Consider the following 16,397-nt stretch of genomic DNA (forward strand, 5'->3'; position numbering starts at 1 on the left):
CTTTTGGGCAAATGTTAATCTTTTTCTTAAATCTTTAATTTTCAAATTGCAAAAGAAAGAGCTGTTCATTGCAAAAAACTCAAACATAAAAGCTTCCTCTCACCAATCCCACACCACAGCCAGTGGCAGCCACTGAAAACTCCTCTCATGCTGGGGAGGGAGGGTGGGCCACCTTGAACTCAGTGTCATCAGGACTGCACCCAATGGGGGAGAGACAATTGCCCACCACCAAAAAATCAAAACAAAACAAACCCAGGGCATTGTCACTAGAAGAAAGGGCGCCTGGATGTTGGGCAGCCGGGAGCCAGAAAACATCCACCATATGCAGATATCAAAGTTCAGTAAAAACATTAAAGCCAGTCTACATTTTGACATGCAGTAGGAATACACTCTGGTAATTTCCCAATGAATGTTCACAATCAAAATTCACATGTATACCTAGTAATGTTTGATGATACTTTAAATTTTCATACATGAGTCAAAGGGAGCAAAAGAAGTGCCTGAGAGACCTGCGAGTACATGGGGATGTTGTGTGATAAGAATAGGAAAATCTAGACACTCAGCACCAGGAACAGAAATTGCCCCGGACTCCTGGCTCAGTCACGCTTCCATCTTACAGCAGGATGTGCCATGTTAATCTTCTTGAAGACCTGCTCTGGGTGCTGAAGATATGAAGACAAATCTATCCAACTCCTCTGCCGCTGAGATTCTCTAAATGGGGACAGATGCTTATGAAGGGAAGGCTGGTGACCACTGCATAAATAATCCCAGTGTGCCACCTACTTTAATAGATGAAGGTCCAAAGTGCTTTGAGAACAGAGGACAGAGGATGACTAATTCCTCCAAACCAAGGAGTGGGGGTGAGACGGGAGACCTTCCAGGGGAAGAGAATATCACTGGTACAGGCCTGGGCATCAGCATTACTGTGCTGGAGCCTGATAAGCCTCCAAACACGCCAGTATCTGCCTTCTCTCCTCTTATTTTTGTCTTCCATCCCATGATGATTTAATTATTTGGTTGCAAAATCTGAATTTGCAAATGACTGCCCTAAACTTCTGTCATGGGAGAGTAGAAGGACTGATTCCCTTATTACACTGATTGGAAGAAACCCCTAATGGCCATGCTTTAGTTTTCCTATCTTGTCTCTGTAGAGCCAGGAAAGATCTAGAAGGCTGTCTCCCTGCAAGCCCATCCATCAAGCGGCCTTGGTGGCGTGTGAAATGGCATTTCCTTACTAAAATCCTCACACGTTGCACGGTGACATGCCAGAACATGCTGTCATTGACCAATTTCCCATCTCCCCTGGGAAGAGAAACATTCTTTAAGGAGGACATTTTGAAATGGTTCCATAGTGTGACTCACTGGAGGACAACGCCAAAGGCTTTGGGGCAAAAATAAACACAAGTTAAAAAAAAAAAAAAAAAGTAGATTCTATCAAAAAAGGTTTGGAGCGATGTTGCCCTGGAAAATGGAAGTGGATCTGGGACTGGATGAAGGTGGATTTTGTTTGCTCCAATGAGGTAGTTTGTTCAGGGTAAAATTCCACTAGAATGTGTCTTCCTTGTTAGGGCAGAGGAAAAGGACTCTCTCATCAGTCACGGTTCCCTCAAATGAGCTCCTCTGTCCCCGAAAAATGTTAATATTTGTCAGGCTAGAGCCTCAGAACAATTCCTTAAGAGTTCTAGTTTCTTAAGGAATGAGAAATGCAATTCTGTTTTGGCCTCATAAGCAAACCAAGCTCCATGTGGCTTTGCTTCTAGATCACATTTTTCCCTCACTGGACAGTCAGAAGAGAAAGGTGCACCATCCCGGGAAGCATGCGATTCTGAGCCCCGGTTCCAAATTTTCTGCCATTTCCTACCCTTCCGTGGAATGTTTTTCTCTTCTTGGGCTGGAGTAGAGTAAAAAAAAAAGAGTTGATAGTCACATTTTCAATGTAGAAGCATTAAAGGAAGAGGGAAACAATTCAGTAATCCTGTGTGATTAGGACATACTCAGTTATGTAAAGTGAAATCAGGTGGCTTAAAACTACCAGTGCCAACAACTCCAATGGAGTTGTCTTTTAGTAAAGAAAATGCTAGTAAGGCTAAGAATGCAGAGAGGTTTGTGTTATTCTCCCCTACTTCTCACTCCAAACAAATCCTGAGATCCCCAACAGCAGGTACCATAAAATGAAAACAGAGATGAGAATACAAAGAGATAAGGAAGGTGTGGGAAGCCTTGGAAAGGACCAAAAGGAGGTGAAATGGGATGAGTTCTTGAACCACCAGTGGCAACATTTGGTACCACCCCAGAAAGAGAGATGAATGTTAGGCTTGCCCCTATCTCCCTAGCCCCAGGTGCAGGTGTAACCCCCACCTTTGAAGCCCAAGGTGCTGCTGGTCTTTGTGATGAGCCATTTCTCCCTCTCTGCCCAAAACCACCAAGTGAAGAAAACAACTTGGCATTTGGAGTAGACAGCAGGTGATGACAAGCATCTCGGGGGACAGAAGTTCGACACTGGGAAACATACCATGAGAGCTGGCAATGACTGGTTGCTACGTTTCCATGTGTACCATGCTGAGGGATTCTAGCATCTTGATAAATTTATAAAACAGACAAATTGCTAATAAATGGCATAACAATAAGAAAGAGAGAACTATCTACCAGAAATCAGAGAGTATAAAACATAATACATGCCTCAAACTAGATAATGTGATTTAAAGGCTATTTCTTCTCACATCTGCCTGGACAGATTTTATTAAACCACCATAAAAGGATTCTGTATTAATGGGAGAGAACACTTGAGGTTGCACAGGTCTACACATTTGTTCCTCAGTAATCGACACCTTTTTTGTTCACTGGTGCAGCTGTTTCAAACCGTGTCCACTCTCCAACTCCAAGATGACGCAGTGTGGCTTCCCTTATCTCAGCGAATGGCCTTGTCTCCTACCTTACTGAGAAGATCAAAGCAACCAACACCATATCCCTCGATTTTCCTTTTTCACCACCACATACTCCCACAGCATCATGACCCATGTTCTCTCCTTATCACAGGGAAAGTCCTGCCTTCTCTTCTGAGCTCCCTGCCCATAGCTCCAGCTGTCCTGATGGAAACTCAGATTCAACATGACCAGCCTGCTCATCCTCCCGCAAACCAGCAGCTTCCCTTCGTTTTCCCTGGTCTGCGAGAACATCCACATTCTTACCATCAACAGCTTTCTCTTGTCCTTCTTTTACATTCACCCAGTGGCCAAAGTCTGTTTACTTTACTTCAGCGGTATCTTTTGTAGCTCATTCCTCCTTTTCCTTCCAGTTTCTAGATGATTGCACAACCTACTGAAAGGTCTCCCTGCTCTAGTCTTTCACCAGTCCCAGCCATTAATCCATCCTAGACAGCGTTGCTATTTCATTTTGTAATGCAGCAGTCTAATCAACTCACTCTCTGACTCAATGGCTGCCAACTACTTAAGTTGATGTCAAAACACCCTGGGCTTTGAAGGCCTGCCACAAACTGACTCCAGCCTACTTTTTTTGGTTTATTTTCTCACTGTTCAAATGTGTCCAGTCAGATGAGATTATTTACCTTCATGCAAACACCACCTCTATTTTCTTTCTGCTCCTGCCTTTCTGTTCAGCGTGCTCTGTCAAATGAAATCCTGCCCAGCCTTCGAGACCCAACTCAAAAGCATAAGAGAGCCAGTAAGCCTCCCCCCTTCCCTGTTCTCTTTACCCACTCCCTGCTTATAATCATGTTCTTCTGTGCATCCTCTGTCTTACTCCAAGAAAGCACATTTCTGCCTTTAGTCAGAGTTACTGACGTTTTCCTTCTTCATTCCCCTTTTGAGCAGGTATAGCTGACCCCGTGTCCTTGCTTTAGGGAGGTGCACAGCAGGATGAGATGCAGAAGGACCCTGGGAGCATTTCTGGCTTTTGTCTTCTAAAAAGCCAGAGTCCAAGGGGAGGATTGGGTTTGAGGAAACAGAATGGCTTGGAAAAACAGGCAAGAATTGTCAGACTAAAAGGTAATTCCAACCTAGCTGAGGCAAGGAGCAAATTCGGCAGGTTCTTCTTCCTGGCAGGGGCCAGGTCTGGGCCAGAGCCAGGAGAGGAAGAGCTTCCAGGTGGAGGAGCTGGGGAGGGGCAGCCACACGTACGGAGGTTTTCAGCCTTGCCCAGAAGCAGCAGAAGGCCACCAGGCATGAAGGGACTTTGGGTACAGGCACAATGTGATGGCCTGATTGGCAGAGGACCCTCTGAAATTTTCCACTCTGCCAGCAGAGTGGGAACTCATAATTTTAAAAATATCACTGTAGGAAATAGAAACTACATTTCTTATCACCTGCATTTGTGGATCAGGATTCATTCTCTATATATTCAAGTACACATAATACAACTTTTCCCCTTGAGGAAGAGCACCCGACTTCAAGTCAACAAGACTTAGCGCGCTACTGTTCTGGGTGGTGGAGATACAGCAATGAGCAAGACTGAAGACCCTTCCTCAAAGACAGTGCATTCCCATGAGAGGTCAGTGTTCAACATGCATACATATCTACACACATACAGAAAGACATATTGCTAAGTGCTATAATGAAAATCTCAGCAGGGTAAGGAGAGTAAAGCCTGATGGGAGGTGAGAGTGTGATCCACGGAGGGGCCAGGAAAGGCCTTCCAGACAGCTGATATCTGAGCAGGGCTGGAGCGAAGGGCAGCCACGAATCTCACTTGTATTGGGCAGAGTCCACGACCCGCACTGAGGACCAGCAAGGGGCCCAGGCCCTGAGAAGAGAAGCTCAGCCACCCCAGGGAGAGCTTGGTGATTTCAGTGCCATGGAAGGTGGCAGCTCAAGGTAAAGCCTTGGGACTTGCTTCCTTTGCTTCCCCAGCAGAGTGCCAGGCACACAGAATGTGCTTAGAAAATACTGCCTGAAAAAGGGATGGGCCAAATGTGGATATTTATGCCACACCGAGAAGTAAGACATAACATATAAAAATATAAATAAATACACAGAACATAAAAATGGCCGAAATGCCCATAGCCCAGATATAACCACAGTATTATTATTCGTCTAGTCTTTTATTATTTGCAGATTCTATTTTTTCCACACCGGAGACAATACCATGTCCTGTTGTCTTCATTTAATCATACTGCAACTTTTAATATCATCCTTTAACTCACTGAAATTCAGTTTCTCTCTAACTGGCTCCAACAACTGGGGCAAAGAGGTCATGAGGCAATTGACCCTTTCAAGGGTCACAGAGGGTGCTCAGTGGCCCTGAATTTTATAGAAAAGGAGACCCACGGGCCACCAAACCCTTTGAAGACCAAGATCCTGTGGCGGTGTGCTGGCCCACACGTCCCCTCCTGGCCCCTGGCTGCAGGGTGCCAGAGTCTGTTCTCTGGCCCAGGAACATCCTTGCTTCACAATTCTCAGGGATTTGCCATCATTAGCAAGATGGTGCCTGTGAGATTTTCCCCTCTCTGTTTGGGGTTGAAGTATTGGAACATTTCCTAGAGAGGCATTTTGTTCCTCTCAGGCCTCTGCTTTTACTGCTAGTGGCCGCCCCCAGCTGTTCCTAATTCTCTCTCTGGATGAATGACTCAGCTTGATTCAATGTCTACAACTTGTGGCTTCTTAAAGGAGCCAGACCATTTTGTAAAATAATGAAACAGAGCTCGAACCAAGTAAAATTACCTAAGAGTACAGCCATAAATTAAAATACATAAAATGTATTTATTTTCAATGTCCAAGATTACAACTCTTTGACTATGAAAATAAACATGTGCCTGGGTTTAAAAAAAAAATCAGAAAGAACTTAATAGAAATCAGACAGCAAGTCTGCACTCTTCTCTGATGCAGCCTCCTATCCTTCCATCTGCTTTGGGCATAGCTCTTTCTGGAGAAGCTGTGGGACCTGTTCTGAGGTGTCCTCTTAGCCCCAGAAGTGGAAGGGACATGTTCACAGCCAAAAGGGAGGGCTCTGTTAAGTGTTCTTGGAGTAGATGCAAATTTTACAGGTGAACCAACATTCTTAAGGTCTGAAGATGTCTTTGGCTGTGTTAGATTTGCTTTTGCCCATAAGCAACAAATGAATTTATTCAAGACTTGTATTACCGGAAGGAACACAAACCTAAGCCAGGACAAAATTAATGGGAAATATAAGGGAAAAAAACAAACTCCATAATCACCACCAACAAACAACCCACAGTTTGGTGGAGATGATTAGCATCAGATGGAGAACAGCGCCCAGGTGCCCAGGTGGGAGGATGTCTGAGGACAAAAGCAGCTGTGTCTCAACTGGCACCACTCAGAACATCTAAACCACTTGCAAAGACAGAAGTACTTCCTTCCACCCTCCCTCTCTCTCCTCCTCCTGCTTCTTCTGTTCTTCTTTCCTCTTTCCCTGGAGCAATGGGGATGTTCTAGGTTAGAACTTTCCCGAATGAGAGGGTCCTGTGTGATGGGGCTGAAGATGGAAACTGAGGGATGGGTGGGTGGGATTGTAGGATGGTAGTCATCTAGGAATATAGACATGATTTCTTATCCTTCTTCCCACACACTGGATTTCAAACTAAGACTTCCCTCCCTGAGATAATAAAAGGTGCATTCAGCTGCCTCTATAGCTGTCTTATAATCAATTCATAAGGAGTTGATGGGTGCTTTGAGCTTAACCAGACCTGCATATAACCTCAAGTCTAATTCTATAATGTGGCTTCTAATGCCATCATACGGAGTCTCTGGCAACAAGGCCATTTTCCATTTGTTAATATCTTCTCCCTTCCATGCTCATCCTGCCAGAATCATTTACAGCTCTGTTTCTGAATCTACCCAGAAAAGATATATTTTTTTTCTTTGGCAAGATGGTATCCAGAGAACAACACTTTCCTAGAACAAATGGATATAAAAGTTCTGTTCATTACAATCAGCACAGTAGCAAAGACCTTCAGAGGTCTTGGTGTCACAGAAATTCTTGGGTAGTATTTTTAACTTACAATTTTTATTACATTGACAACTATACCCATTTAATGAAGAAAACTAGTGTGTTTTTCATATTAACAATTCATTAATGTTTTAGTTCATTCCACAAAGCCTTAAGAAAAGCTATGAGGACAGGTACTTTTGCCTGTTTTGTTCTGTCCTGTGTTCACAGCTCCTAGTGGAGCACCTGACACTTCGTAAATGTTCATTCATATTTATTGTTGAATGAACTGAGGTATTTTCTAATGGGAAATTGTGAGTTTGGTCATCTTTTCAATTTCATGGTATTTTATGTGAAATAGAATTGTTTATCCACCTTTAAGTTAAGGGAAGTTTTGACCTAGTTTCGCCCTTTAGAGGCAATGAGACCCTTAAAAATAGATTTTTTAAAAATATAGCTTAATTTAAACTCGTAAACTACAATAAGGTATTTAGAAAGTCAACCCTTTCTTCCAGTACAAATACAAATTCTATTTTGTGTCATGGCAGGACTGGAATATTCCTCTGTTGGTTACAAGCTGAGACCTGCCAGCAATAACAAACTGATGGTTCCCGCTACATTATGCCCAAGAAAAAGGATTCTGGTAGAAGAGATGTAATTCAAATTAGATATGCTAAGATGAAATCTTCTCAACTCTCTTCATCTGTGGATAAACAAACCAAAAGCGAATGTATAATTCTGAAAAATACTCCATATTGTTTTCTTCTTAATAACTCAACTACTTAAGCCAGTGGTTGAGGAGTTGAAAAAATGTAAAATTTCAACCTCTGCTTTTCACAGTTAGAAAAAAGCTGATTTAATAGCTTAGAACTCCAACAACTGTTGGCCAAATCCCACATGAAGCTGTGCAGTGATTCTTAAGTGGCTTTTTAAAAGACTCTCTCATTTATAATGAAAATATAAACTAAAATCCAGACTGCCATATGTAATCTTTTCCCAGAGAGAAAAGCTTGCTCCAAATTTGTTGACAGCTAAAGAGAAAGCCAGTGAGACTCCCAGCAGTAAAACTGGGCCAGGATGAAAGAGGTGGAACGGAATCCTTTGACCAAAATTCAGATGGAGACCTATGTGTTTTCTGGGATTTCTATGAACCTGAACACAGGGAATATGTACCAGCAACAGGTAAAACTAATTTGCGATCATGTCAAACCTGGAGCTTCTAACAGTTCAGTCTTGCACTTCACAACTTGCATGTGGAATTCCAGTGAAAAGAAAAGCAATATGCATTAAGAAATCTCCAATGTGCCATTGAGGATTTAGGGATGAAATTTCCATGTTCTTCCTGTTTTGATAGTTTTAAAAACCAGTTTTTGTTAACGGTGTATCTGAGCCAGCTGTGAACTTACCTGTGAATGTGGCTATCTAGAAAATTAGCAAATCAGTTACCATTTATCTTAGGTAATGCTGTTTCATGTAGTAAATGATCAGTATAAACTATTTTTGTTCAACATTACAGTGAATATAAATGTTATATATAATCAATATAAAATATAAGTACTAAAACCTTTTCCTTTACATGCCTTCTTTCTTTTTTCCACTGAGTACTTGGAAAAACAACCCTTGCACATCTTCTAGGATTCAGCCCCACGAACAGAAAATGTGATTTAACAGCGTTTAAGCTTCTTAGAGTTAAATGGATCTGGCTATTGATTGCTTACCAGCATTAGGTGGGTTATTAGAAATGTATTCTGTTAATTTGGCTGACAATGGGATTGACAGTATAACAGCATTACCACCAAAAGCAGCTTTGGTTTTAATCTCTAGAACTTTTGTACCAAAGCAGCTTGGATTTGCCAGGGATTTGTGTTTTAAAGGGATTACGTTAAAGATTATTAAAGTTGAACCCTCAAGGAACAAGGCTGGATATTCATGCTAGAAATGCAACTCCGTATCTCTACTGGCCAAGTCACTTCTGAATGTTTGAGGATTCCTGTCACACTCTAAGTTGCTATGAAAGTGTAGACTGGCTAAATAAAAATCTTCCTTAGGAAAAGGCTGATTGGGAGTTGGCAAGGCAACTATAAACAGGACCCAGGCTTTCACATTTTAGAACATTCGACAAGTCTAAGAGCTGGAAATGGAATGGCAGAATCATCTGAATACCTAAAAGTTAAAAAAATAGCAAAAGTGCACTTCATTAATTAAAGAAGATAAAATCAAGAAACAGAGTTGGGGGGTGGAGCTAGCAAAGAGCTAAAGAGGCCTTCATCCTGCGGGTCAGTGGAAGCAGTGTCAGATGGGTGAGATGGCCTGAGGCAGCCTCACGGGGCTGAGGGCATTGAACAGGTCCAGGCAGCCCTCCAACCCCGAGCTGGACCAAAGGGACTGGCTGCACAGGCTGAATAAGAGGCACTGCCTACAAATTAATTAAAATATTTCATAATTAAGAAAAAAGCATTTCTAAAGCACAGTGCCCCATGAAAGGAATTTGGAAAAAAGCCCAATAATAAAACAAACTGGACGTCTATTTGAGCTACTATCCTATGTGGAAGTGCTGGCTGTGTCATGAGCTCCTTCCTCAAGAGAAAACCTAAGACCTATGCAGGGCTCTTCCTAGACTGCCAGTAGGATGACACATTCAGGTGACATGAATCACAGAGGAGGGAGGTACTACCAACCCCCCTCCCAACATGACACATTTACATATTCAGAAGATGACAAAAAATCAAGCTCCGAGTGCTTGCAATTCATTTGGAAGAGATAAGGCTAGGACATACCCGAACAATACTTCAAAATACTTATCAAGCAATAAATAACCAGCTGCAGTTGAATGCTCTCTAGATTCCACAGTCTAGTTTAATCCTATTTCAGCCATTTAGATTCCTGCATAAGAGCTCTGGCTCATATAATTCCAAGTGGGGTAAGACACAAAAATTTCCAAATATATGCCTTGATAATACTTTCCTGAAATGGAAATGTACTTACTACTCTTACTGATTAAAACAGCAGATTGAGAGCAGTCTAAATATCCATTATTGGGTGTTCTCATATAAACATGATGTATTCCTGTTTTTTTTTTTTTTTTAACTAGAGAATGAGGAAGCTCGCTGTGGACTGATATGGAAGAACCTATGTATCATTCAGTGCTCAAACACAAAAGTAGAAACCACTCTATATATCTCAAGCAGAGTAGCATGGAACACAGGAAATTGGTTAAAAACTGCTGGAAGGACTGAGGAGCAACAAAAGAAGGCGCTCTTACCCAAAGAGGCTGGGAAGCTGCCACTGTCCCTTGGCTGAATCCTATCGGGGATACTCAGTGTTGATCTTGCTGAAACTATCCCCGGATTGCTGGAGCCCAGAGCACAGGCAGTCCAGGCCAGCTGGGAAAAATGGCTAATCTTCTCCTCCCACACTAGAACCTAGCACCAGCGCCTCCCATGAAACCAGCTGCATGAGTGAGTCTGGGAAAGAGGATGGAGGATTATCCAGAAGAGTGGACTTGGACTTAAGAGTCAAGAGACACAATCCAGCACATCCACCCTTTTGCTACTCAGCATCCACACATTCCATTGTACGCACCCTACAGCAACATCACACTTCTTCCTCACAGAATGCAACTGTATTCCTCACACAGATGAATACAAGTTCACTCTCTCCCTAAAACAGATAATTCAGAGTAAAACCCTGTAAGATAGTGGCCTCAGCCACTGTATTCATCTCAGGGTAATGTTAAATTTTTTCGTCTTTCAGTCACCACTGCACCTTTTATAATGGATGTTCTAAAGGTTAAGTTGTAAAATTAACCACCAATACTCAGTGTTATGCAGAGTAAACAAAGAAGAAAATGTGTGTAGCTGCTACAGGTTTTGTTTTGGTGACTGGTAACAAAACTAGTTGACTGATGATGATAATAGTTAAATAATAATTGAGAATGAGCTTCTTCCAACGTCCATTCCATCTTCCTTTTACCTTCAGCCAGCACCTGAAGTTAATTGTCTGGGGTTCTTTTCTTGGCAAGATTATTTAAACCCTCATTTCTGAAGGGTCTAAGTCTTTAGTTGTCCTGCAAGTTGCAATATTATTCCAGTAACTTTTACTCCTGGACATGGAAGTGCTAAGAGGCACCCAGGAGAATTTCCTGGGCTTCAGACATAGTCCTCCCTGCCACCATTGTGTGTCACGGCAACCCAATTACTTCCTGGTAATTCTGATCAGTCACCCCAGCCAGAAAAGTAACCCTCTTCTTTGCCTGTCCATTTAGTGGCAGAAGAAACTTGAAATGGGCAGACAGAAGTATCAAATTCCAGGTCTGTGGAACGTCATTTTGTCCCCTAGAGGAAGCATTCTCTCCTTGGAATCAAGACCTTTAAACCAGCTGATCTATGTTTTGTAGAAGGAGGGCAAATATTCTGTGAGTGATATTCAGGATGTGATAGTGAGAGGAGCCACTCCCATTTTTACCCCTTGACTCCCAGGGTGCTTGTCTCCCAGAGAGACACAGCACCATTCATTTGCAAAGCATAATCTATTTGCAGTAAGAAAGCCACCTAGACTGCAGGCAGTTATCTTCCAGATGGTACCATTTTTGAAACTTCAGTTATCTATTTCTAAATTTTGTAATGATAACTACTTTTGGGTGCTGGGGTACATGGTAATCCAATAAGTCCCATGGGCATGATACCAATGCTGTATTACTTTTGCTGTAAAATTAGTTCTTTGGTCACAAGCAAAGAACTTCTTTGGTCATAATCATCATGCTATTGAATAAGGCTCTGTGTTAAGTTCACAGATGGTGGTACTGATAAACCCACTGCAGACAGTGAATGCACAGCATATTTAGAAATAGTGTCCCAGCCTGGGCAACATAGCGAGACCCTGTCTCCACAAAAAAATTATTTTTAAAAAAAGAGCTGGGCATGGTGGTGAGTGCCTGTAGTCCTAGCTACTTGGGAGGCTGTGGCAGGAGGATCACTTGAGCCCAGGAGTTCAAGGTTACAGTGAGCTATGATTGCACCACTGCACTCCAGCCTGGGTGACAAAGTGAGACCCTGTCTCTATTTAAAAAGAAAGAAAGAAAAAATAATTAGTATCATGTCCTTCATAATAGAAGTTCCACGCAATAATCTGATGGCTGACTGGTCCCCCTGGGGAATGACTCCACATCAGAGACTCAGAGATGGTAGAGCCCCTGTCAGCAAGTTAGTCATTTATCAGTGACAGGAGCCAGACCAGTTTGGTGAGGGGAAGTCCACATTGCGGAACTCATGTCTGGCTTCTCTCCCTGCCACAGTGGCCATGCTCTTCATGAGCCTATTAAGCAAGCCTCAGAGTTGCTGGGAATGGGCTGACTGACATCCACAGAACAGGCCATCCTGTCAGTGGACTGCTGAGGGCCTCATCAGTGGATGCCCTCTAATGAGAATTCATCTGTGATAGGGCCCACAGGGAGAGGTCCATCTGCAAACCTTTTTCCTAGACTTCCTTGTCACCAGTACGCTAATAAAACCATTAATGACCCGTAAATTGGTATATATCTCTACTTCTGGCCATCTCTCCCTGCAGACAACGTACTCAGTGTTTGGTCCTGAGAGAGCTCCTCTTACCACGTTCCTGATTTGGGCTGCAATGCTTCAGCAGTCCACATCTACCTGGTGCCTCCAAACTGCAAGGGATCATCTGATGACCAGGCCCAAATGTTTTCTTAGTCTGTCGACAGTCAATCCTAAGAGGTCACAGATGTGGATTGATGGTGAGTTAAAATGGCAGCAAGAGTAGATGCTACGGGAGTCACAGCCACTTGCTCTTGAAACTTACTTGTGCCTAAAGGACCTGCTCAAACCAAACCTGGCATATACTATTTTACTACTTATACCTGATGATGGATTTCTGCCATGCATGCCTAACCTTATGGCTCAGAGGACTGGTGTATTAGTTGTCTGAGTATCCTGAGTAATAAATTACCCCAAAACTTCACAACATGCATTTATCATCTTACATTGTTTCTGAGGGTCAGGAATCTGGGAACAGCACAGTTGGGAGAATCTGGCTGAGGGTCTCTCACGAGGCTGCAGTCCAGTTGTCAGCCAGTACTGTAGTCACCTTAAAGCTTAACTAGACATGCTGTAGCCCAATGGTTCTCACCTTAAAGCCTAACTATACATGCTGTAGCCCAATGGTTCTCAAATGGGGGTGATTTTGCACCCCAGGAAATATTTGGCAATGTCTGTAGACATTTTCGGTTCTCAAAACTATGGGGAGTGATGCTACTAACATCTGGTAGGTGAAGGCCAGGGATGCTACTAAACATCCTGCAATGCACAGGACAGCCCCACAGCAAAGAATTGCCTGTCCCACAAATGTCAATAGTGCCAAGACTGAGAAACCCTGCTCTCTCGAACCCTTTTTTGCACTGGTCCCCACACAAAACTTGCAGCTTAGTAGGTAACTCAAAACATTGCTCTGAACAATAGACTCTAAACGGGTGTATGTTACCTCAAAAATAAAAAGACTCACGGAATATTATAGCTCTTCTTCGTGATAGGTGGTACAAAGTACAGTAATTTGTCTTTCACTTTGGAGAGTAAATGCCAATATTCTCCAGACCACAATGGACCCCTGGAATCTTCACCAAAGCAATAGGCCTTTGATTTTTCTTGAGGATCATCTCCCACCCTCTGGCATACATTTGTCTTATTAAAGGCATGTACGATATTTGCTCCTTGCTGCTCACCATGTCAATTACACATCAGCAGGATGTTCTGCAGGATACCAAGATGGTCCAGGCTCCTGCAGACTAGTTCTCGTCAGAGAGCAGGAGAGGCAACACAGGCCTGAGGTAAGATAGAGAGGTGTTTTGCCATTCCTCCAGCTGGTTGAGAGCAAGCTTCTTCTGGTGATCTTTGTTAATTTGGTATTGGGGGAAAAAAGCATCCACCAGATCTGTAGCTGCATACAAAGTGCCAAGAGCTCTGATGTGTTATCCAATAAAAGAGAGTACATCTGGTCTAGTAACTTGTTAATGTTGTAAGAATTCACAGTCATTCTCCAATAACCATCTTCCTTCTGTACGTGCCCGACAGAGGAGCTAAATGAGGACACAGTAGAACAACTCCTGTACTGTTCAAATGTTAGATAGAAGTACCAATCTCTGTCATTTCCCCAGGGATAAGGTATTGCTTTCAGTTTACTCTTACATAGGAAGCGGAAATCCCAAGAAGTTTTCACTTGGCCCTGCCTACCATACTAATACTCACCACACAGGACAGAAAATCCATATGGAGGTGGGCTCTTTTTGTTTCTGAGATGACCACTCCTCAGGAATGGGAAGATAACCACACCATAGGTGAAGAGACCCATTGGAACCCAATGAAGCAGCCACAGGTCCAAATTTCATTTACTACCTGATTACCAATAAGTGATACTCCCCTCCAATGGGTCAGAGGCATTTTGGGTCTCTAGAGATTAGCATAGACTCAGAACCAATGTCCAGAAATCTACCAAAAGCCTGGATATTCCCCCTTCCTCAGTACACGGTTACCCACTAGTGAATGGCTGCATGTCTTTTGGGGAAGACTGAAAGGAAGATTTATGCTAGATACTTATAGCAATGTTATAGGGTCCTTCCTCAAACTTCCCAAGCCTCTCCTTCATCTAAACTTTAGGGTTCTCAAGAGTTAGCATGCATCTGAATCAGCTGAAGGGATGAACCTCCTGAGTTCCTGTGTCAGTGGGTTTGGGGCAGGGTCTGATAATGTGCATTTCTAACAAAGTCCCAGGTGTTGCTGTTGCTGCAACTTCTTGGCCACGGTTTGAAAATCGGCAATCTAAGGATTTCTAGGTTTTAGAACTGACTCAGGTTTGGAATGTAGATGAGAGGCAATGACTCTCCATTGAACAACTCAGGTTTCTACTCACTAGACCTAGAGATTTTCTGATTACATAAATCAGATAATTCTTAGTAGACTGCCCATCTAGTTTGGTCCTAGGGCCACTATGAATAGTGAGCCAATAGCAAAGGTCTCTGTGTGCTACGACGTTCTGCTTGCTGCTCCAGGCTCTCTGACCATTATGGCCACTGTGCCCACCTTGCTCCTGGATGATAAGAGCTGCCACCTGGTTCTGCCCCTCCAGGAACCCATCATCCATTAAAATCAAGAAGTCTATTCTAATGAAGAGGGCTTCTCTCAGTGGGGTCTCTTAAGAAGCCCCAACAAGACAGTTGGCTTGAAACATCTGCCAACTCTGGAGAAACCTGACCGCAATAATGCCAACCAAGAAAGAGCTTTTCTGCTCTTACTACTCTATCTCCCTACATTCCCTGCATCCTAGAGGGGCCAGAAACTGTGGCGTGCCTGAGTCTCATCCAGGCAATGAAAAAGAAGTATCTCAAGGATTAGATTTTAAAAGATATTAGGGGCCAGGTGCGGTGGCTCACGCCTGTAATCCCAGCACTTTGGGAGGCCAAGGTGGGTTGATCACATGAGGTCAGGAGTTCGAGACCAGCCTGGCCAACATGGCAAAACCCCATCTTTACTAAAAATACAAAAATTAGCCAGGCATGGTGGCATGTGCCTGCAGTCCCAGCTACTCGGGAGGCTGAGGCAGGAGAATCACTTGAACCCAGGAGGCGGAGGCTGCAGTGAGCCGAGATGGTGCCACTGCACTCCAGCCTGGGTGACAGAGTGAGACTCTGTCTCAAAAAAAAAAAAATATATATATATATATATATGGAAGTACAAATAAGGTTGCTTTATAATTGAACCCTCTAAGACCTGTTTGTTCAATATATCACTAATAATGGCATATGGTGCAAAAACATATGGAGACGGTTATGTCTCCATAGAGAAGGCAGACTACAAAACAGCATGTTCTCAGACACAGCCACAGTCTCCCAGATCCCCAAGGGACCATGGAGAAAGGCAGCTGTGGATGGTCCTACCATGAGCTGTGAGGATTCTGCCATGGCCCAAGAAGCAACTCATGCGTTTTAATACCCACCTGGCCCTCTCTCACACCTGATTACTCTGAAGAATCTGCAAATATGCCTACCCACTCACTGGGTGGAAAATTACCTCAAGGCATTTCTGAGTGTTAAATAAAAGACCAAGCAAAGTGAAAGGCAATTTCATGGAGCAACCCCCCAGGAGGTCCAGACTTTAGACTGTCTGAGTTCAATCCTGAATGTCCCCATTTGTTGGAGAGCCTATCAGTTCCTCTCTTTAGTGAATAAAATGAGCTATTTAAATGAAGCATTTAAATATATACACAAGTCTGTTTCTGGATTCTGCTCTACATGGGAACCAGGACAGCAAAAAGGCTACTGGGACCACAGCAACGTGAGCAAGAAGGGTAACAGGAGGTGAGATCAGAGAGGGATGTTCTGTGTGTGTGGGTTGGGGGGATATCACATACAACCTTTAAACGCTCAATGAGATGGGAGCCACTGTAGGGGGTTGATCAGAGGGGTGATGTGACTTGATGAGTATTAACAGGAT

General features: G+C 43.3%; 1 protein-coding gene across 3 annotated transcripts in view; it reads left to right on the forward strand.

The window, feature by feature from the left end:
* CPVL (carboxypeptidase vitellogenic like) overlaps positions 1–16,397 on the forward strand; it is a 267,444-nt gene that overhangs the window by 208,717 nt on the left and 42,330 nt on the right. Inside the window, exons 15-16 of one of the 3 annotated variants that reach the window (XM_058446165.1) lie at positions 4,390–4,506; positions 7,449–8,537. The exons of 1 other annotated variant lie outside the window; for it this stretch is intronic. In XM_058446165.1, coding sequence (XP_058302148.1) covers positions 4,390–4,470 — 81 coding nt within the window. In that variant the 3' untranslated portion in view covers positions 4,471–4,506; positions 7,449–8,537. Of the gene's footprint in view, positions 1–4,389; positions 4,507–7,448; positions 8,538–16,397 lie in introns of those variants that run through there. One more of the 3 variants, XM_058446168.1, reaches the window with a different exon arrangement.

The sequence above is a fragment of the Hylobates moloch genome, unplaced genomic scaffold (genome assembly GCF_009828535.3).
Source record: "Hylobates moloch isolate HMO894 unplaced genomic scaffold, HMol_V3 SCAFFOLD_1, whole genome shotgun sequence".
Lineage (NCBI taxonomy): Eukaryota > Metazoa > Chordata > Mammalia > Primates > Hylobatidae > Hylobates > Hylobates moloch.